Below are 23,136 nucleotides of genomic sequence, written 5' to 3'. Positions count from 1 at the left end.
TATCTCAGGAAAGTCCATTGTTGGAGGAGCAATATGTTAACTGCAGGGAACACCCATTTCCCTATAATGTCTAGGTTGACCCTCAGTGTCCATGCTGCCTTCCCCTGTTCCTGCTGGCTGATTTTCTTTTAAATAGGAACTTTAAGCAAATGGCAAATAGATAATCTAACTGGGGTTATCATACATATGAACTGTGTTCCTGAATGGCAGAAGTCTAGCCTTAAGAATATAATATGCTCCATTCTATGGCATTTAACCACTGTAGCTTCCTGTTTCTGCTGCCAATGAATACTTAGTTTGTCACTAAGGTCAAAAATCAGCATATGTCTTGCTACTTATATGTGCTTTCACATACTTATTCATCTATGTATTAGATATGTAGGAGAATGTGTGTGTGAAAGTGCATATAAGTAGAAAGCCATATCGTGGGGATGTCTTTACAAGTCTTTATTTTGTTTGATATACATGCAAGTTGTGTAGTGAGTTGAGTATTGGACTGTAACTCTGGAAATCAAGGTTCAAATCCTGGCTTGATCATGAAAACCCACTGGGTGACCTTGGGCAAATCACTCTCTCTCTCTCTGCCTCAAAGGATGGCAATTGCAAACCCCTTCTGAAGAAACCTGCCAAAAAAAACCATGAAAGGTTCACCTTGGGGTCACCATAAGCCGCAAATGATTTGAAGATACACATCAATAGCAAACATGCATGCTAACACACACATCTATGCACACTAGGCATCAGTGATGTTGTAAAGCCAGAGCTGGAACTGTCAAAGCACTGAGACATATCGATTATCAGGGATGCTGATAGCATGTGTTAGCTCTGCTCCCCATTTCCTGTGAGCTTATCGGTAGTCTTCACAGTAGCTGGGGTGGGATCAATTTTCTAAGAAATAACATGTTCTTCTGAGTTCTTCTTCTTGTCAAAATGTTAGGGACAGTTTGGCCAGGTACACACAGGCAGGGAAGCACCGTGGTGGCACCGATTCTAGGGTTTCAGAGTGTGCAGCAACTGCATGCTCTGGAACCCTAGTCTGTATGGACACTGGCATCATGGTGGCCTCCCATCCACACAGGGGCCGCCATGATGACAACGCTGCTGTACAGTGACCAGAAGTCACTGGCAGGAAGTGGTGTCATGGTGATGCCTCTTCCTACATCGTTCCCCTGCGGTTTGATTGCTGCAGCAACTATGCACAGCAAAGAGGAGCGGCGTTTCACCACCACTGTGTACCAGGCCTTTATTAGTTAAAGGATGATAAACTTTGTAGCTTTACAAATGACCTCTTGTTGGAGATGAAAATAGAAAGTTTATTTACTGATATGCATAAACACATCTGCCTGCTGTGGTATATTGATTAGGTTTGGTTTTCCAATTTTGGTTTCTCTTTTGGGATGTAGTGATGGGGACTGCCATTATGAGCAAAATTTACAATTGAACCACTGACGTGTGTCTCTTGAAGAGACAATTGCTTGAAGATGATAATCTTGAAGAGAGAATTAAACTACATGTCACATTAAATAAGTCATGTGCACCTAAAGATTACTTTGTGAAAGTTCAAAAGTAAGTGTGTGTGATCCTCAACTGAGGCCCAGTAGACACGGACAGTAAGCGGCTGCTGATACTAAGGTTCCGGAGTGTGCAGCAACTGCACACTCTGGAACCCTAGTCCGTACAGGTGGCAGCATCATGGCGGCGTCCCGTCCACATGGGCGCTGCCATGATGATGCAGCCACCATTCAGAATCTGCATATCTGCGCCAGGAAGAGATATCATAAGGCTGGGATGCAGCCTTTATGATGTCTCAGGAAGGAGCTGCATTTTGCAGCTCCATTTTACAACGTATTGTTCCCACAGCAACTGCAAGGCCGTTGGAAAAATCCAGAGAAGGAAGGAGCCACCTCTTCCTCCTCATGGCTGTCGGGGTGTCAGGGGGCATGAAGCTGCATGGACACCCCTTTTCTTCTCTTTGGCCTGGAAAAATGCCAGATTGGGGCCACAGTTTGACCATCTGTTTACTGTGGCCCCAATCCGGCACTTCCAGGGGCGGCACAGACCCACCTCTTTCCGGAAGGTCTGTACAGCCCCTGAATTAGGATAAGTGTAGAAGCAAGGAAGTCTTAGATGCTATTGTCATTTATTTTTAAGCTAGCCCTCTTCACGACTGGATTTAAAAAGGATTTTACACACCAGGAGTAAGATTTGCACTAGTGAATTCTTCCTAAAGCACCCACATGAGTGGGTATTTTGAGATTAAGAACCATAATGTGGGGTAGGGAAGGTTGAAACCTCCCTCTCACACACTGGTAGGGTTGCCATAAGTCAGGACCTCCAAACTGGGACAAATGTAGGACAAAATTTTCAAATGGAGGACACATTTTGAAAAAATGGAGGACGCTCAAAAAATTGATGGTTTTTTTAAAAAAATTTCATATAAATGCATGTTTCTTAGGCATGATAAAAATGGAGGACATTTGGCATTATTCCTAGACAGATGGCAGAAATGTGCTTCCCTTTCTGGCCAAAAACCAGAAGAGGAGGAAGAGTGGAAGAAGCAGAGGAGGAGGAAGCGGAGAAGAAGAAAAGGAGGAAGAAGAAGAGGAGGAGGAGGAGGGGTAAAGGAGGAGGAGGAAGAAGAGGAAGTAGAGGAAGAAAAAGGGGAGGAAGAGGGGAAGGATGAGGTGGAGAAGAAGAGGTGGAGGAGGAAGAAGAGGAAAAAGAGGAGGAAGAAGAGGAGGAGGAGAGGAGACAGAAGAAGAGGAGGAGGAGAAAGAAGAAGAAAGGCCCTTTCTCCTGCCTTGAAGCTTCCCTGGCCGGCGGAGGAAGCTTCAAGGCAGGGAGAAAAGGGTCTCCCCTCACGGAGAGACCCTTCCTCCCTGCCTTCAAGCTTCCCTGGCTGGCGGAGGAAGCTTCAAGGCAGGGAGAAAAGGGTCTCCCCGAGGCGAGACCCTTCGTCCCTGCCTTGAAGCCTCCGTGGCCGGCGGGGAAAGCGGCAAGGGAGGGGAAAAGGGCCTTGCCGAGGCGAGACCCTTTCCCCTGGCCCTCCCAGGCCGCCTCCCTGGCCGGCGGAGGAAGCCAAGCAGGGAACGAGCCTTGCTGAGGTGAGGCTCTTTTCCCTGCCTGGCGTCGGTGGGGGGGTGGGGGGGTCCCGGGGGCAGGGCCAAACCGGGGTGGGACCATGTGGCCACGCCCCAAACCGGGAAAGTCCCGCCCCCAGGCGGGATATGGCAACCGTACACACTGGTCCAAGCCAGACTGGGGCCATTTTTCATTACTTAACTTTTAAAAAGTGATCTTTTGCTCCCCTTGACACAGCATGTATTTTGATCCTTGACTGCATTAAGCACAGTCCAGACAAAAGTAAATAGGTCATGGCCTAGTCTTGTTGAAAGCAATAAAGAAGAATGTGCACTGTACTCCTAGTGGGCTTGGGAAATATGTTCAATTGAATTTAGTGGTATTTATATTAATATAAATCATACTCATATATATACTCAAATAAGTGTGAGTATAGCCTTAGTTATCCTATGGCTAATTTAAATCCTGTTGCTGTGAGAGGGAATACGTTATGTTTAATTTTTGCGGGATTGAATCATTCTTGTTCTGTTTTTAGAGTCCAGGAGATCAAGAAAAGCTCATGTTGTACCAGCTGGAGCACCTGCAACAGCTAGTAACTGAACAGCAGAAAATCATTACACTCTACAATACAGGTACTGCAGAGAATGATAGCCACATGCATTCTTTCAGCAAAGTGCTATATTTCTTAGCATACTTTCAAAAGGCTATAAAAGTATTCACAGTTGTCTGGGTCATTATGACATGTTTTTTGGAAAGTGATTTCCTGCTGGAGCCCACTGGCAATACCTCTGCAATAATGAAATTCACTTTCTTGACTCTGAGGTCTCTTTGGTCCCTGATTTCTGCTACACAATGAAGGTTTAATAGATACTTTTTGGTTGTGGAATTCAAAGAATTACACAATTTCATAGAATTGAAAGAGACCTTGGATACCTTCTAGTACAATCTTTAGTTTATCCAATAACATTCAAACAATGATATCTTTATTGGGACAACCTAAATGCAAAATTACATGTTGCAAACTTTCAAAGTCACACTGGCTTCTTCATCAGGCACACAGGAGAAAGAAACTGAAGATGTTAGTCATAAACCTGCATTTTCTGTTTCTGGTCTTAGTCCAGATGATAGGGAGGGCTGTCTGCAGGCTGGCACCTCCCCCTTTGGCCATGTGGTCACTGGTAGATTTTCAAATTCAAGGAAATTGAATGTCCATTTGCAATTCAGAGAAGATGTTTCCTTGGAATGTCTCCTTATTTTGTGAAGCCACAGGATCCTGTGTAGGTAGAGAACATTGAATTTCTCAAGAAGTCATGTTTTGCATCAGAAAAACTTTAGGTGGTGTAGTGTGCCAATCAGTGCCAATATAAAAAATTGCTTTACCTTTGTTGGAGGTGGAAAACTCAGATGGCAAAGTCTTTAGTTAGAAATACTACAACTGCAGCATCCCTAAGACATTCCTCAAGCCTCGATTTAAATATCTAGAAGGAAGGAGAGACTGCCACCTCCTGTCATAACTTATGAGGCTGTCTTATTCCTCTACTGGACAACCTGTTACCATTTGAAAGTTTCCCCTAGTGCTTAGTGGAACTTTTTCCCCGCTATTCTGTTTTGCCCTTTGATGCAACAGAATGTCCCTTCTATCTTTGCTTGACTGCTGTTTGACAGGTATCTAAACATTGCTATCATATCCTCCTTAACTTTTTCTTGTCCAGACAAAACATATCTGGCTCTTTCAAATTGTCTTCTTGGGACTTAATTTCCAGACTCTTAAATATCCATTTGCTATCCTTTACCATGTTAATTACTATTACTAGTTTTGTTCATTATTCCATGCTTTTAAGTTTCTCCATGTATTCCCCCCTACTTATTTGTCATGATTCCATTTATTTTAGGAGTGTCAGCTGCTTTGTTTCCTGCCCAACTCCCTCTGGAGAACTCTTTCCAAGATCCGAATAAAGGATTTTCACAAGCCAGTCTCAGAACAATCAAGCCAGCTTTACAGCAGTGGGCCACAAGAACCCTAGAAAACAGCAGATTTTTAGAAGTTTCAAAGGAACACTTTGAACCTGAAGAAACAGGTAATAAATATGAAGTGAAATATAAAGCAGGGATTGGGAACGGTAAAAGGGGCAGCGGCCAATTTTTGCCTTCTTCCCCCCACAGCAAGCTATGTTGGCATGCCAAAACCTCCACACCCCCTAAAATGTCTAGACAGTTTCACCCCAAACCTCCTAAACAGCTGAAAACTTTTGCAAAACCTGAAATCAACCCAGTTGGCTAATAGAGATGGAACACATAGATTAAAGGCATGTAGCTAAGCTTGTCACTTTCCCCATTGTGCACATACATATACTTGACTGGTGTCTGTGCAAATAAATGCTAGTGGCCATTTCTCATTTGTGAATTCCCTTACTTGAATTTGCAATGAAAACTCCAGGAAACTGAATGGAACTCAATACTTCTTAATGTTTTTTAATCAATTCAGACTAGATTCTAATCAATTCACCCCATTTTTTTTTTTTTTTTTTTTTTGTGCATATAGGAGCAAACATGGAACCACTATGGCAAAGTGATGAAAGAGCTACAGAAAATTCTTGTGGACAACTTCCCAAAGAAGAGGAAGATGCTGCAGCACAAGGTGATATTGGGGCCATTTCTGGACAGTGTTTGTGTGAAACTGTTTTTACATTTCTTCATTATTGGAATTACTGTTCTTTATACAGAAAATCCAGTTCACTGAATTGCTGTATTTTCTGTGCTCCTGTTGTTTCCCCATAAAAAATGGTTGATGACAGTTGAATTGTTAGCATAGCAAATGTAGATAAACAAGATGCTGTTGATACAGCTGGAAGTTTGCATTTTGAACAATATCTTGTTTTCTGATTGTGTTTAAAAACAAATAATGGTAGCATATTTGAAAAAGAGCTGATAACAAGACTTCACTTGTTCCAAATATTTGGCCTCCATGGAGGTGATCCAATGTGGTGTTGAGTTTTAACTAGCCTTCTCTTACCTTTGTATTCTTTGGAAAACAACAATTATCTGGATTGTGCAGTGGTGTGTGTGTGTGTGTGTGTGTGTGTGTGTGTGTGTGGAGAGAGAGAGAGGGGGGGTATACCCTTCACCAAGGCCATGAGTGGAAATCCTATTGCCTTCTAGATATTAATGGATTGCAGCGCCTAACATTCATCACCATTGGCTAAAAGGAGTATACTGAAAACATCTCATTATTCACATTCTTGCTACATACTGTATCTTCAAGATATTTCTTGAAACAGTGAGATAGCTCACTCACATGAGTCTTGGTGTAACAGACCCCCCCAACTTTACAAAACAAACCAGAGTATTGTGTTATTACACTTTGTGAGCTTTAGTGTATAAAGAAATGCCAAAAGTCTCAGGATTAAGTCTCCATTTGCCTCAAATTGGCATCTCCAGATTAAATAACCACCTCCCAACTCCATCTCAAGATCCAGGGATAACCTGCTAGTTTTCAAACTATAACAGTTTGTGTTTACCGATATATGTGGTGCACTAGAACAGAAATGTAGTCATAACAACTACTTAAAAAAATCAGTATGTAGTTCCTTCTCATTGTACCTCTGTGTTAATTTTCAGCTGCGATCATCTCTTCCTTTCAACGTCACTTTCTTTCACTATGGAGCCAGGCATTGCAAAAAATAGCACTATACTGAATGTCATGTGGAATTGCTTTTTAAATCCCAACTAAACACGTAGAAAACTATTGGTTCTCAGCACTGCTAAAAGGCAGGAGTGTGGAAGAACCTTTCATCCTTCAGTTTCAGAAGTTTATTGCACGGGCCCTAAAACGGGCCCATTGTGTTACAAAACGTGCACACGGAATGAGATGGGGCTAAGAACTGTATTTTACTGCACGAGGGAAAGCCGCTGCTGCTGCTGGGCATTCCAATTGCATCCTCCCTCTGTTCCAGAGGGTGCGATTTCTAAGAACTGTTCTAAAGCGTTCTCAGAAATCGCGCCCTCTGGAATGGAGGGAGGATGCGATTGGAACGCCGGGCGGCAGCGGTAGCATTCCTTCGTGCAGTAAAATACAGTTCATAGCTCCATTCCATTCCAAGCACACCTGTGTGCGCACACGTATTGTAACGCAATGGGTCCATTTTAGGGCCTGTGCGATAAACTTCACTGTGTCATATCTGGGCGGATTTCAGGAAAAGGGACACCAGCACTGCTTGGCTGTCCCACCCTATACCAGATGCTGATGTTGGGCCAGTCTGCCACTAGTAATTAGTTGCATTATATTGTAGTATGAAAACAGAATATATGATTTAAATTGTGAATTTTAAGCTTCAGAAGGAGAAGGTGCAGTAGGCAGTGTGGAAAATAACTTTCTCATTAAACATTAACAGATTCATTTAGATATGTGTGAATGAATGATATCAGTTCTCCTTGGAACATTAATACTAGTCCTCACCCCACCATTCTTAAAAGAAAGCTAATTTATGTAGGAAAAACTATTTCCTTCCTTACTGAAGAACCTTGGCTTGAAAACCTGGCATCTATTACAGAAGAAAAAAAGGAACAACAAATAGATGAAAATGGGCCTCTTTCCTCTTTTGAACTGAGAATGAATACAAGGACTCAGAATGATAGGTGAGAGCAAAATCAAATATTATGTACAGGCATAAAAATCAAGTTTTTATGGAATGGCTTTGAAACTGAGACTTGGTGCAAATATTCTTTATTAAGGGGAAAACACACTGTATTTATTCTCCATTTTGTCCAGAAGGGTATCTCATTTTATCTTCACAAGATGCATGTAGAATAGGTTTTGCTAACAGATGGTGAATAATCAAAGGTTATCCAATAGACTTCATGGCAAAGCCAAAATTTCAATATAGGACTTCAGAGTCCAAATCTAGAAGAGGGATAAGCGGTCCTGGGGCTGCAAGTTCCCATTATTCAAGGCTGTTTTTTTCATCCTTGACCCTTCCATACTGCCCCTCCAGACATCCACCTTTTAAATAAGTTGCAAACTCTACAGCAAGCCCTCTACACCTGGGTAACATTAAATTGGCCCCTAGATCCATCACAGGTGTTAATCTCACTGTAGAATATGAACAGCATTTGTCCAAAATCAGAATTAAAAAATGATAAAAGCAGCCCTACAGAAAGGTGCTGAAAAATATGAGCTAATTAGATTTGATGCAGTGGGAACGTACCTTGCCCCAGGGAGTATCAGTATGTTGCCATTTCCCCCTCCAATCCTGATTACAGCACCCCAAGCATTACAACTTTATCACACACCTTTTTTTGCCCGTTATGGGAACTGGAAGAAGACTCTCATTTATGCACGCGACCAGCCAAAAACGGATTTTATTGCACGCCAAAGCATCCTCCAAAAGGCCCCATTCCATCCCCCGGCGCCAAGGCGTCCCCGTTCAGTGCTGACGGGCACCATTTTCCACAGTCGGAAAACTTCCGACCAGTACAGTTAGCACTTCTCAGCACTGAACCAGGATGGCTTGGCACTGGGGGACAGACCGGGGCCTTTTGGAGGATGCTTTGGCGTGCAATAAAATCTGTTTTTGGCTGGTCATGCACGCACACGAGAGTCTTCTTCCAGTTCCCATAACGGCAAAAAAAAGGTGTGCGATAAAGTTCACAGTTATAACTAAATGTGTCAAATATTTGTGTTCAGGTCTGCTTTATTATTACCCTAGGTCTAGCCAGCCTGGAACTGGAGAAAGACAACTCAAAGAGTCTGGTTGGGAGCAACTTAAAGTCAATATTAAAAAAAGAGAGCAGCAGCAACAGGTATTATTATCTATGATCTGTACTGATAACATGAACCAATTTTGGATGATCTTATTACTGACAAAAGCCAGCCATATCTTGCCAGTCTCTTTTTCACTTTGATAATAGGTGGTCTTGGAGATATCTCATCCACAAGGTTGCCATAAGTAGGGGCCAACTCATGCACTCTCCAGAGAGTAGAAACATGAGGAATTTTCTGAGGCATTTTTCTCCATAGAGGAAATTGGTATCCTTCTCCCATGTTAACCCCTGCTTTGAATTATATACCCCATGCAGAGAACTCAGGTTTAAGATATCAAAGATAAACTTACAATAAAATAAAATGGATCCAACTATTTCCTTTGAGGATGGATTTTGTCTACACAACAAGTTTTTTCTACATAGCAATTTTCCAAATTGCTGCCCTGGGTCATAAGATTGCATGTTTTCAGTGTTATTTACTATTAATTAAAAACCTGTCTGGACATTCCTGAAATTTTCTGGTGGTTATTCATACAGCTACTAACCAGGCCTGCCTCATCATGGTTTCCAAAACCAGACAAGATCCAGTATGTTTGAATAGTACAGGTTATGAACTATATCCTATTGTTAGTCCCAAAAGAGCAAACACATTAAATCAGTGGGGTTTGTGTAAGTGTTCATTCACTATTCCATAGTTGTTTCAATGGATCTTCTCCAATTATGATTACCAACAGAATTCAGGTTATTATAGGTTGTTGTATGCTTTCATGTTGTTTCCTACTTATGGTGACCCTAAGGCAAGCCTGTCACAAAGTACTTTGGCAAGATTTGTTCAGAGTGGGTTTGCCTTTGCTTCCTCTGATACTGAGAGAGTTTAATTTGCCTAAGCTCACCCAGTTGGTTTCCGTGGTCGAGCAGGAATGCAAACCATGGTATCCAGAGTCCAAAACTCAAACCACTGTACCATGCTGGTTGTCTGGTCATTATATTTGTTGTTGTGTGCCTTCGAGTCATTTCCGAATTATGGCAACCCTAAGGCAAACCTATCACGGGGTTTTCTTGGCAAGATTTGTTCAGAGGGGGTTTGCCATTGCCTTCTCCTGAGGCTGAGAACATGTGACTTGCCCAAGGTCACTCAGTAGATTTCATGGCTGAGCAGGAATCAAATCTTGGTCTCCAGAGTCATAGTCCAGTGCTCAAACCGCTACACCATGCTGGATCTCTGGCCATTATATATCATGACATTATTCTATCACTAAATTACTTGCAGATCTCCTATGACACTAAAGAGACAGCTCAAAAATCATTCTTGAAATGTGGACAAGGCACTGCAAAGCTTGAAAGAAACAGAGAGAACCTTGGCAAAAAGCCAACCAGACCTCTTGGAAGAGTCAGCTTTGATTGCCAAAATAATTTCTCTTCGCCTTTTGAAAGAGATAGAGGAAAGCTATCTGGCAAACATTCACAATCGAAAAGGCAGCTTAGCAGCCCCACAGTTCTGTTCCTGGGTGATAAAAATACAAATTGTGTCATCTCCAAATATGATATAAAAACTGACCTTAATAATCATGAGTATATCTCAAAAGGAAGAAAAGGCAACAGTTACATTGGGGATCATGATGACGAAGAGACAGAAGATGAAAAAGAACCCTGCATATCTTCTCAGATCAACTGGTCCAAATGTTCACACCAATGTCCTGAACAAATAAGTGAACTTAAGGCACAGGTGACTGAGAAAATAGAAGCCACATTTTCCGTGTGTGAATCCTATCCTAATGTTCTTGAGAACAGACCCATAGATCCTAAGGTTCCATTGTGGCTTATGAAGGACATAGAGGGCAATGTCTCACAGCAAGTAGATGGGGGGTCCATGTATGCCTCACCAGATGTCTTAGAACTTCACAATGGAGAAAACAACCAAACCATTCAAGAGAATCAAATCTCTGGAATCCAAGTTTTTGAAGGACTCAACAGGATTAAGCAGTGTAAAACTGAATATTGTTTTGCTGGGGAAGAAAGCCCAGAGATCCAAGAAGAAATTAGCCGTGGCTTTAAGAAAGTCAATGATCAAATAGTAAAAGTTACACCTGAATCAGATAGAAAACAGATGACCACAACTACTGATTCACAGAAGAAACATCATAACAGTGCAGGCACTGCTGACACACGGGAAGGAATACCCTTCTCCAGTGACTCAGTGTACACATCTACTGAAAGTGAAGATGAATCTAAATCCCATTGCTCTCAGTATCCCATAAAACAAATTACCCTTAGAGCAGCTAACACAAGCAAAAGCATAGATCATTCTGATGCTGACTATGCCACAGATGAGCCTAGTGGAACAGAAGATTATTCACTGAAAAGCCTGCTTCCCAAGAGGTCTGGTGGACAACAACCAACAGGACAACAGAAAGTCTCCATTATCACAAGCAGCAGCAGCAGCAGCAGCAGTGAATCAAGTGCCAGAGATAAGACTCCCTTTCCCATTAGAAAATCTCCCTTTCATTGTTTGCAAGCTGCAACAGGAGGAAGAGAGCCTGAAAAAGGGAGCAAAGGTACGGTCAGCAATTATGGCACAGAATTTAATATGCAGCCTCATTCCTTGACAACCGATCTTGTGACTAGCCTCTTCCCTATGTTCAAGAGGAAAGCAAATCTGGACAGTAAGAGAACTACACTAGGTAAGAAGTGTAATAGGTAAGAAATATTTCCCAACTCCTAGGTGGGGAAAGTGCAGTCTGTGGCTTTCATGTTGTTCCCAGGGTCCTAGTATTTCTGAGTGTTTTTGAAAAAGAATTTTTTGCCCCCAAATACCCTTGAACAATCACTACTGTTAGGTCACTTCCTGCTGAGAAAATACCTCTGTTGTGCCCAGCATGACACAGAGAAGGGGAAAGCATGATGAAATTCCCCTGTCCACATCTCTGGGGGCACTGAGAGCCTTCTCAGGACAAAAAAAAAAAACATTTTGGGGGAGCATGGGATCGTGCATGGGAAAAGGTAGTTCTCCAGTGTCCCTTGGGCATCTAATGATGTCCCAACTCTGTTCTATTTCAATCATCATTTTAAATGAACACTGACTAATCACAACATATTAACATCAATATCTTTGTAGAGGAAACTCGAAAAAGGCACATGAGCAAGTTAGAAGAATGTGAGCAGGACATTCCAGTACATCGCAGAGAAACTTCTCTGTTAGCTCAAATGAAAGAAGAACAAACAAAAGCAATGGATTTTCTCAGGTATGAAAGTAATGTAGTTATAAAATCTACAGTGCTATATAAATAAAGCATAATAATAATAATAATAATAATAATAATAACAACTGGATATGATCTATTGCAGCAATTTGACATGAATAACAACAATAATATTATTTATTATCCATATAGTTGATTTATTGCTCAAATCCAGTGGGTGACCATGGGCAAGTCACATTCTCTCGACCTCAGAGGAAGGCAACAAATGAACAAACATTGGCACAAAACCCCTGTGATAGGGTCACCATATGTCAGAAGCAACTTGAAGACACAAAACCACAAATTTCTCAAAAGCCTCTGCATGTGTACAAATAGTGAAGATAAAACAAAACAAAAACAAAATATTAAAGTGTGTGTTATTTCAAAACCTACAGGCTAACTTTATTCACCCTAGAATTAATCACATACCTAAAGCCCCATTAAATCAGATGTAACCATATTGTAACCATAATTCAAGAGGGATATTGACAATGTCCAGTGGAGGGCAACCAAAATGGTAAAAAGTCTGGAAACCATGCCCTATGTGAAGAGTGGATTAGACAGCTGGTATATTTAGCCTGGGGAAGAGAAGGTTAAGGGTTGACATGATAGCCATGTTTAAATATTTGAAGGGATGTCATATTCAAGAAGGTGAAAGCTTGTTTCTGCTGCTCTCAAAACTAGGACACAGAGCAATGGATTCAAACTACAGGAAGAGATTCCACCTAAACATTAAGAAATAATAATAATAATAATAATAATAATAATAATAATAATATTTATTTGTATTCCGCCCCTCTGAGAACAATCGGGGTGGCTAACAAAGTTAAAAATACAAAACATATAAAATCCCTGGTACCCTCCCCTTCTTAAAAAAGTATTAAATCCAATGCAATATTTAAAAAACAGAACAAAAAACAACAAACAAACAAACAAACATACAAGTTGAAAACTGACCAGAAGGTCAACAACATCACACCAGCAAACAATCAGTGGGAGCAGCAGTATCTTTCCCAGATATTTTTCTTTTCTTTTCTTTTATATTTTTAAATTTTTATTGGTTAAAAACAAATATACAGACATATCAAGGAGGGAAAAGAAAAAAGAATTACAATTATAAAATAATAACAAACAAACAAACAAACAAAAACCAACTTAGATACAAACTATCTACTCCTATTATCTAAACATCTTACATTTAAAATCACTTCCCCTCTTTCGAACAGAAAAAAGAAAATCTGACTTATTATGTACTTTCCCTTTAATATCTTTCCTTTCGGTGTTACATTTATTTAACTCTTGTCCTTTCGCTGTTATCTAAATCATGTCAAGTATATCCATTGTACATTTCTGATCTATCTTATACAATATATTATCTAATGAGTATACAAGTATCAATATTCCTAAACATTATCACTTTTCCTGTACTATATCATTTTCATTCTGTACACTCCTTATTTCTCTGTGTTACGTTTCCTTTATGTCACATCAATTCTTACTTCATTACCACCTATGACTCCTATCTCTATATATTTGAGCACTCTGCGAATATTAAATATTTATGTTAGTTTCTCATCCTCTATCTTTCCTTTTTAATTTCTATTTTGGTGCTTTCTTTACTTGTTCTTTAAAATGTTCTATAGTGGATGCCCATGTATCTTCCCACCTTGCTTCTTCTCCACCCCGCAATAGATTAGTAAGTCTATCCAACTCTACCAAGTCAAATACTTTTAGATACCAATCTTTTAATAGCAAGTCGTCTTTACTTTTCCTTTACCATCGTCTTGCGATCACCATTCTTATCATGTAAAAAATAATCTTTCCGTAGCTACTTTCCAATTTTGAGTCCTTTACCATACACAACAAGAAAAATTTAGGTTCAAATTTTATTTTTGTATTTAATATTTCTTCCATTTTTTTATGAATTTGGCTCCAAAATTTTTTTATTTTCTTACACTCCCACCACATGTGTATATAGTTTCCGTTTTTATACTTATAGTTCCAACATTCTTTCATGTTGTGTTTATCTATCTTAGGCGGGTTACAGACCGCCTGTTTGGGGTGGCGTGCACCCGCCCCTTTCCCCGTTGTTTTGGGGCCTCAGCTGTTAGAACGGCAGCCGCTGAGGCCCCGATCCGCCGCTTTCCGGGCCGCGGGGAAGCGGCAAAAGGCCCCTTCCCCGCAGCCTGGAAAGGGGTGTCCTTGGGGCTTCAAGCCCCAAGGACACTTCACGGCAGTGGGGAGGAGGAGAAAGGGGCTGCTTGGCCCCTTTCTCCTCTGCGTCTGAAGGCTGCGCCCAGCGACGCAAAACCAAGAAGGAACTCTGAAACGGAGCTCCTTCTTGCGCTGTGTAAAGGGTGCTTTAAGCGCCCTCATGCGGCACAAGGACGTCACGTCCGCGCCGCCTCGTTTGGAGGCAGCGTGGTCGTGACGTTGTAATGGTGGCGGCCGTGTGGAACGGCCGCCGCCATTTTGTGCGCGCTCCGTGCGTGCTCGAGTTGGAGCATCCAGAAAGGACACCCCTTTCTAACCCTAGCACGCGCGGAGCGCACACTTTAAGGCCCATCTGTAACGGGCCTTACTCAGCTTTTCTGGGGTTATGTACCATCTATATTGTAACTTCAAATAGTTTTCTTTCACTTTGGTACTTAGTGTATATTTCAATCTGGTTTTCCAATTCTTTTCCCATTCTTCCATTAATATTGGTGTCTCCAGATCCTGTGCCCACTTTATCATGAATTGTTTAACAGTTTCATCCTCCATTTCTAATTTTAATAATATATTGTATAATTTGGAAATTGTGTGTTTCGAATCTTCCGTCATCAGTATTCCGAATGTAGTATCTTCCTTTTCTATCTGATAAATTTTCTTGTCCAATTTAAACCTCTCAACAATTTGCCTATATAAGAACCAGTTAACATTGAATCCTTCTTCAGTCAATTCCTCCATTGTTTTTACTTTAAATTCCCCCTTTTCTATTTTTAACAGATCGTTATATCTTACCCAATCTGTTTCTTTCATCCTCTCTCTTCTGAAAAAAGCTTCATTTATCGAGGCCCATCCAGGAATTTTAGTTATGAAAAAGGGTTTATATTTCAGCCATATTCTTAATAAGGATCTCCTTAAAAAATGATTGTTGAAATTCTTATTAATCTTAATTTGGTCATATAATAAATATCCGTGCCAACCTACTACATTATCAAAACCTTCCAGTTGTAGAATTTTATCTTTTTTAATTTGCACCCAGTCCCTAACCCACTGTAAACAACATGCGTGATAATATATTTTATAATTAGGTAAACCAACCCCCCCCCCTCTTTCTTTACTGTCTTGTAGTATTTTAAGTTTGATCCTTGGTTTTCTTTTGTTCCAGATAAATTTGGTTATTTCCTTGTCCCATTCCTGAAAGGGGTTATCATTAGTTATAATAGGGAGGTTTTGAAATAAAAATAGTAATTTGGGTGTAATACACATCTGAATTGCTGCTATTTTCCCGAGCCATGAAATTTGTAAATTTCCCTGATTTTTAGGTCCTTTTTTATGTTGTTCCATAAAGGTATGTACTTATTTTTAAATAGATCAGAATTTTTCCTTGTAATATTTATCCCCAAATATTTTACTTTACTTTTTATTTCAAAACTGGAAAGGGTTTTAATTTTTTCACAATCATTTTGTTTAATATTTAAGGGCTAAATATTTGATTTTTCTCTACTGATCTTGAAACCTGCATATTTACCATATTCTTCTACTGTTTTAAGCATTTGTGCAATATCTTCCACAGGATTAGGCAGAATAATAGCCAGGTCATCCGCATAAGATAGCACTTTGTATTCGAAATTCCTTATTTTTATTCCTGCGATTTCTTTATCTCGTCTAATTTTATTGTTTAATATTTCTAAAGCAGTTATAAAAAAGTAGAGGAGATAAAGGACAGGTTTGCCTGGTCCCTTTCCCAATTTGAATATTTTTGGTTCTTTCCCCATTAATCAATATTCTGGCCTCTTGCTCCTTGTAGATTTCTTTTATCCATTTTATATAGTTTTCGCCTAATTCCATTTTTTTAAATACTGCAAACATAAAATCCCAACGTAAATTGTCAAATGCTTTTTGGGCATCTAGGAAGATTACTACCACTTGTTTATCTGGCCTTTTTTCACAAAACTTGATCAAATTTATAAGGGTTCTTATGTTGTCTTTGATTTGTCTTTTTGGTAAAAATCCACATTGATCCCTATCAATCCAATCATTTAGTATTGCTTTTAGTCTTGATGCCAAAATTGCTGAACATTTTTTATAATCAACATTTAATAGGGCTATCGGTCTATAATTTTGGGGGTCATCCAATTGTTTGTCCTGTTTGGGTATCAGAGTAATGAAAGATGATTTCCAAGTGTCTGGTATCTTTCCCTTTAATATCCCGTTCATAACACTCTGAAATGGTGTGATAAGATTATAAATCAGTTTTTGATAGTATAGAGCTGTAAAACCATCTGGGCCTGGAGTTTTATTTGTTTTTAAGTTTTTGATTGCCTCTATGATCTCTTGTGTGGATATTTCCTTATTAATAGCATCCTGTTGTTCCTTTTTGATGAATTTAATCTCTTCTTTTTCGAGAAAATTTTCTATTTCTTTGTTGTCAGTTTCCCCCCCTGAAAAGAGGCCATCGAAATAGTTCTGAAAAACCTTTTTGATTTGACCTTGTTCTGTATATTTCTTCCCCCCACTTTAATTTCTGTTATCATTTTTTTCTCTTTCTCCTTCCTTAATTTCCAGGATAACCATTTACCACATTTATTTGCACACTCAAAATACTTTTGTTTTGTATATTTAATTTTAGTTTCCATCTCGTCTACCAAAATCAAATTCAACTGTTTTTGTAATATCTGTATTTCCTCAAGTAATTTTTGATTTCCTGGATTCTTTTTTGCCAATTGTTCCTTCTCTTTTATTTCCTGTAATATTTTGTTCAAATTTGATCCTCGTATTTTTTTCATGTCTGCACTTTTTTGCATAACAAACCCCTGCATCACAGCTTTGGAGGTATCCCATACCAGCCAATCTTCTACCCCCTTGTTCAGATTTTCCTCAAAAAATAATTCTAAATTTTTTTGAGCTTGTTTTAATATATTTCCATCGTTTAATAGATTTTCATTTAACCTCCAATTATATTCCTTTCTACCGAATTTCATTTCCATTGTTACTGGGTTGTGATCTGATAGTATCTTGGGGAGAGTATCTATTTTGTAAACTTTAGGAGCCAACCATGATGAAATTAGGTACATGTCAATTCGTGACCATGATTTATGGTAACTGGAATAATATGTATAGTCTCTTGAATTTCCCAATTTTAATCGCCAAATATCTAGTAAGGCCAATATGTTTTTTAATTCAAAGAATGATTTTGGTAATTTGCCCTGGTTTTTCTTGTTGGGTTTAATACTCTTCCTGTCAATCATATCAGGTATTTTTCTAAGGCCGGGTTCTCTATTCTGGGAAGGCCTGCTGGAAGAGAACAGCCTTTTTAAAGCTGTCTAAGGATGTAAGTAGACGGATCTCATCCGGCAGGCTGTTCCACAGTCTGGAGGCGACGATGGAAAATGCCCTCTGGAAGGTAGTTGAAAGCCTAGATTTTTGTGGCTGAAGTAGGCCTCTCCCAGAGGAGCGGAGTGCACGGGGAGGATTGTAGGGGAGAAGGCGGTCCTGAAGATAGTTTGGACCCAAGCCATTGTACTGGGTCCAGAAGCTAATGGGCAGCCAGTGGAGGGACTTTAGAACCAGGGTAATATGGTCCCTCCTGGATGTTCCAGAAATGACAGAAAGACTTCCTGACAGTAAGAGCTGCAATTGTACAACTGCTCTGGGAGCAATGTTTTGTACCTGGGGATTTGTATTATTATGAGGTCATTCACAGGTTTCTAAACACAGCACCAGAGGAGCACCGTAACACCACACGCCTTGTGGTGTGGTATGTGACATCACGCCGCCATGGGGGCAGAGTCAAAGCATGCGTCATGTGGATGCCACACCCCAACTCCGCCCCTAGGCCGGTCTTAATGACCAGTCTGCACAGCCCCTAGGTAAAATGCATTAGCTTGTCAATATCCATTTATGTCCATTCATATAATTGAAATGCAGCTTGTATATATGTAAGGAAATAACTGGGATAGCAATTGAAAGTGGTGCACAGGGTATAATGTGCTTAGCCCATTCCATTTGGATCATCTTTCTGATCAAAATCAGGGATCCATAATAGGGATAGAAGAAATATTCAGAAATATTCAAAAACAGATAGAATAATGTGTTTTTCTAGTATAAAGAAACCCTGATAAGAAGAACTCTGGACTAAACAGAGCATTCATAGGATGGAACTTATTCTGAGAAAATTTTGTTTTGCACAGAAAAGAATGTTTTCTGCATAGGAAACAGAATTTTCAGTGCAGAAAATGATATTTCTATGCAGGAATATTATTTCCTTTGCAAAAAAAACCAAAAAACAAACAAACAAAAAAAACCACCTTCCTTTGAAGAAAATGCTGTAATTGAGTCTTAATGTATGCCAAATTCACATGTGGGCGATTCACCCAGAAAATAGCATTTTCAGGTCAGGAAGCATTTTCTGCACAGAAAATAATATTTCCACACAGGAATATTATTTTCTTCACAGAAGATGCAGTTTCCTGTGCAAAACAACCACATACAAATTTTACGCAGAATAAGTCCCAAATTGTGACAAGGTCTTGAAAGCTCTGTAGTTTTTGACTTTCTAAGCATGAAGAAAATTGCTAAAATTACATATTGCTTCCCTCGAGAAAGAATCTAGTCCACAATAGCTTTCCTGCTTGTGTTCTTGCATCTTTCATTGCATGGCTGAGAAAATATCAGCAATAGTAGCATATTGATATGGGAAGTAGAAAGCATTCCCTGTCACACACCTCACCAACCACCTGCTGCTGTGATCACATTCAGAGCCCTCTACAGCTGCATTCAGCAGAACATCTGACATCCTGTACATGTGGTATTCCTACTTTTTAAAAATCACCAACTAGTTTATTTTTCAACAGAAGACAAATAAGACAGTTTGATGCCTTTGGACCTCAGAAGTCACATCCCGCGCAAGAGTGCAAGAGGGACAAAGCTCTGAAACTGCAGAAAGAAAGTGTAGAGGCTGAGAAATGCACCGTCATAATTAAAGAGGAGGGAGAAGCAGGGGAAATACAAGTAAGTGCCATTATGTGCTACAGCACTGCTATGGTCGTTAATTTTTTTGAATGAGTGTGGAGCTGGTTGTTGGGTAGTTTCCAACTGATCAATATGAGGACATTTTGGAGTAAAGTCCTGAAATGAAACAGAAGTAAGGGATGAAATAGCTTGACACTTAGAAGCCTGAAATTTCAGTGAGGTGCTTTTTCTAGTTTCTCTGCCCTCTCCCCACTTTAACTTTTTTAAAGCTACTGGTTTTTGTGAAGCTCAGTCGATCACTACTGCTCTTGTCCTGACAAAAGGCATTCAGTTTAAAAATTCCTTTCTGAGAAAGAAAGACACAAACAGGGGAGGATGGTGGTAGTGGTGGCAGAAAATGAGCAGCAGCTGTCCATTGTGTTGTGTGACTTCAAACTGCTTCTTGAGGTAAGCAAAATGAATAAACACACTTTTAAAAAGCAAAGGAAAGGGAGAGCTCTGCCACTTCAGAAGGGGATGAAGATTCCCTTTGAATTACAGCACTCCTAGGACTGTGTGGCATGTACTCTTTAAAGCTCTCTTTTTCACACAATAATCCCTCCCCCTAGTTTCCCATAGGGTCCAAACAGTCAGGCCAAAATAAAGCTGCTTCAGGTCACTTTGGAGATATGCTGTTTAAATGATGCATGCGCCTTAAGAGGTCAGAAGCCGCACCAAAGCCACACTTCAGTCCTAAGATCTGGACTGCAGCTTTGGTGCAGCTTCTGGCCTCTTAAGATGTGTGTGTCATTTAAACAGCATACCTCCAAAGTGACCCGAAGCAGCTTTATTTTGACCTATCTGTTCAGTCCCTAAGGTAGGATAAATCCTGTAGAAAAGCATTCTTTATTTGTTTTTCCCCTCCTCTGTTCAGTTTTAGTTGTGTTTGTTTTGGAGATTTTCGTAAACTATATGTTTTAAGGCTCAGCTTTACTGAATTTCTTTTCTCTAGCCACTTCTTTTTGAGACACCAATCCTCGGTGCTTGCCAGGGCTATGCAGTGCCATAGGCAACAACATAGGTGTTATACAATGCAGAAACTGGGACTGAGAAACTATGATTGGCTCAAGGCAAACACACAGGCGTTATATTATGCACAAGCTGGGATCTGATCTGATCTATAAAATGCATTGTGCAAAAATGTATGTACACAGAGTTCAAAAACAAAAAGTATAAACTTTCCTTGGATCTGAGAAAAAACTGTAATTCTGAGCAAGTCTGATAAAGGCAGACCTTGATTTTAGAATAAAGTCTTATGTGATACTATATTTAAGGTTAATTGTTCTGTGTATTCACACCGAGTCTTATATTTCTTGACTTGGATTCCACCCCCCTTTTCAAACTTTTGTAATGCCAATACAAAAATCCCAGGGTTTCTCTGCTTAAAATAGTAGTTCTGTGTGTTCTTCATTAGTAACTTTTGGCCTCTTGTTATCTGGCTATATCTTTTTGACCACACTGATGTGACCCAGCCACATGTTTCCTGGTTTCCATCTGTGAAATGTTGGAGGGTTTGCAAGTGTTGATCCCATGGCATTTTACTTTTTAGGGTGCTGTGGAAATGGTGCCATACCTAAAATCCAAAATGAGGTGCATAATACCCCAAGCCAACTAAGTTATTTGAGCATATGAGGCAGAAAGCCCCTCAATTACCTTTCTTATCTCTAATAATAATGTAGCTAGCAATAATATAAAATAAATAATTAACAATTTGCTACCTTTCCAGGACTTTGCCCAATAGTAGAAAAGGCTCTGTAGTGTTGCTTCTTTACCCATGGAAATGACAAAGGGTCTATATGAAATCAGGAGAGAGATTAATATTAATGATCCTGACAGAAATGCATCCTTGTTCTCCTCCTCCTCCTCCTCCTCCTCCTCATTCTTTTATCTTTAAAAAGACCTTCTGTCTTTTTTTATGATAGATGTTAAGGCAGCAAATAGCAGGGCTGCAGGAGGAATTCAGAAGAAATGAGACCCAGTGGCATGCTGCCCATGATAAGTTAAGATGTCAGGTCGAAGCACTTACCAAGCAGAATTTGGAACTTCAAAATGAACTTGGAGTCTCCGAGCATCAGAAGACAGAAACAGAAAGAAAATATGGAGCTATGGATTTTCTTCCCAGAAAAGCAGAAACACCGGTATGATATATAAATAGGCTTGTTGTTTGTATTTGGCTTCTTGGCTTTCATCCCCATGTCTCTTTATGAGGAAGGGCTGGAGCTGTTTTGATCCAGGCACCCTACTCTCAAAATATTCCACTCATAGGGAAGATTACACTTCTGGCATATTGCTTTTCCTTTTCCTCATATGGATGGAGAAAGTCAGAGCAGCTTTGACATTCTTCTGGCTCATTCTTGCACTGGTCCATCTATCTGGGGGTGGGAGGAGATACTGGGGCTTCCCAGGCTTGAAAAGTGGAATTATAGCAGGATAGCCGCATCTGTGACTTTACCTTATCACATAGTGCTATGTCTGTCCAGTAGCTGGTCTGTAGTTCATCTGCTGCCGGAGTGTTAAATGTCATTGATGGGCAAAATTGTAAATTGCCCCCCAGTTGCATTGCTTTTACACTGTTGAGTGAATGTGATAAGTTCCTCCCAAAGCAATTCTGATCTGCAGTCATGTGGTGCAAGTCAGTGTGATTCTATTCCTCTGCTCCTCTTCTCCCTCTCCCTCACTAAAAGTATAGTGTCTAAATCAGGGGTAGGCAACCTTTTTGACCTGGGGGCCGGGTTGCTGTCTCTCAGACAACTGGGGGGCCGAAACCAAAAAACTGGGGGGCCGCATGCTGGGGGTGGAGCTTCCACCCCCAGGGGCGGAGCTGCATGCCGGGGGTGGAGCTTCCACCCTCCAGGGGTGGGGCTTTCTCTGCTCCCTTTCCCAACCTCCAGCTGTCTGAGAGACAGCTAGAAGTGGGGGGGGGGATTGGGAGAGGGGGTGACAGGCGCACGCCTGCTCCTCCTGCCCTTCCTTGGCCCCCAGCTGCCTCTCAGAGACAGCTGGGGACCAGTAAGGGCCCGTGAGGGGCAGGAGAAACAGGCGCGCGGCCCCTGCTTCTTTCCTCTGGGCTTTGCCAGGCCTGAGGTGTCATAGAATCATAGAATCATAGAGTTGTAAGAGACCCCCAAGGGCCATCCAGTCCAACCCCCTGCCATGCAGGAAATCCACATCAAAGCATCCCCAACAGATGGCCATCCAGCCTCTGCTTAAAGACCTCCAAGGAAGGAGACTCCACTACACTCCGAGGGAGTATGTTCCACTGTTGAATAGACCTTACTGTCAGGAAGTTCCTCCTAATGTTGAGGTGGAATCTCTTTTCCTGTAGTTTGCATCCATTGTTCCGGGTCCTGTTCTCTGGAGCAGCAGAAAACAAGCTTGCTCCCTCCTCAATATGACATCCTTTTAAATATTTAAACAGGGCTATCATATCACTTCTTAACCTTCTCTTCTCCAGGCTAAACATCCCCAGTTCCCTGAGTCATTCCTCATAGGGCAAGGTTTCCAGACCTTTCACCATTTTATTTGCCCTCCTCTGGACACGCTCCAGTTTCTCAATGTCCTTTTTGAATTGTGGTGCCCAGAACTGGACACAATATTCCAGGTGGGGCCTGACCAGAGCAGAATACAGTGGCACTATTACTTCTCTTGATCTAGACACTATACTTTTCTTGATGCAGCCTAAAATTGCATTGGCCTTTTCAGCTGCCGCATCGCACTGTTGACTCATCTTCAACTTGTGGTCTACCTGGACTCCCAGATCCCTTTCACATGTACTTTCATTCAGCAATGTGTCTCCCATCCTATATCTGTGCATTTCATTTTTCTGCCCTAAGTGTAG

General features: G+C 40.7%; 1 protein-coding gene across 3 annotated transcripts in view; it reads left to right on the top strand.

Annotated features, from left to right (window-relative positions):
• LOC149310919 (uncharacterized) overlaps positions 1-23,136 on the top strand; it is a 52,542-nt gene that overhangs the window by 5,702 nt on the left and 23,704 nt on the right. For all 3 annotated transcript variants that reach the window (XM_089530026.1, XM_089530025.1, XM_089530027.1), the window contains exons 3-11: positions 3,617-3,713; positions 4,974-5,159; positions 5,624-5,719; positions 7,599-7,716; positions 8,787-8,880; positions 10,112-11,522; positions 11,957-12,083; positions 19,142-19,298; positions 21,221-21,436. In XM_089530026.1, coding sequence (XP_089386152.1) covers positions 3,617-3,713; positions 4,974-5,159; positions 5,624-5,719; positions 7,599-7,716; positions 8,787-8,880; positions 10,112-11,522; positions 11,957-12,083; positions 19,142-19,298; positions 21,221-21,436 — 2,502 coding nt within the window. The remainder of the gene's footprint in view (positions 1-3,616; positions 3,714-4,973; positions 5,160-5,623; positions 5,720-7,598; positions 7,717-8,786; positions 8,881-10,111; positions 11,523-11,956; positions 12,084-19,141; positions 19,299-21,220; positions 21,437-23,136) is intronic.

This window comes from Sceloporus occidentalis, unplaced genomic scaffold, assembly GCF_023333645.1.
Source record: "Sceloporus occidentalis isolate IW3139 unplaced genomic scaffold, rSceOcc1.0.p SCAF_6, whole genome shotgun sequence".
NCBI lineage: Eukaryota > Metazoa > Chordata > Lepidosauria > Squamata > Phrynosomatidae > Sceloporus > Sceloporus occidentalis.
Note: the sequence above shows the minus strand (reverse complement) of the source record. Positions and strands in the feature narration are given on the sequence as shown.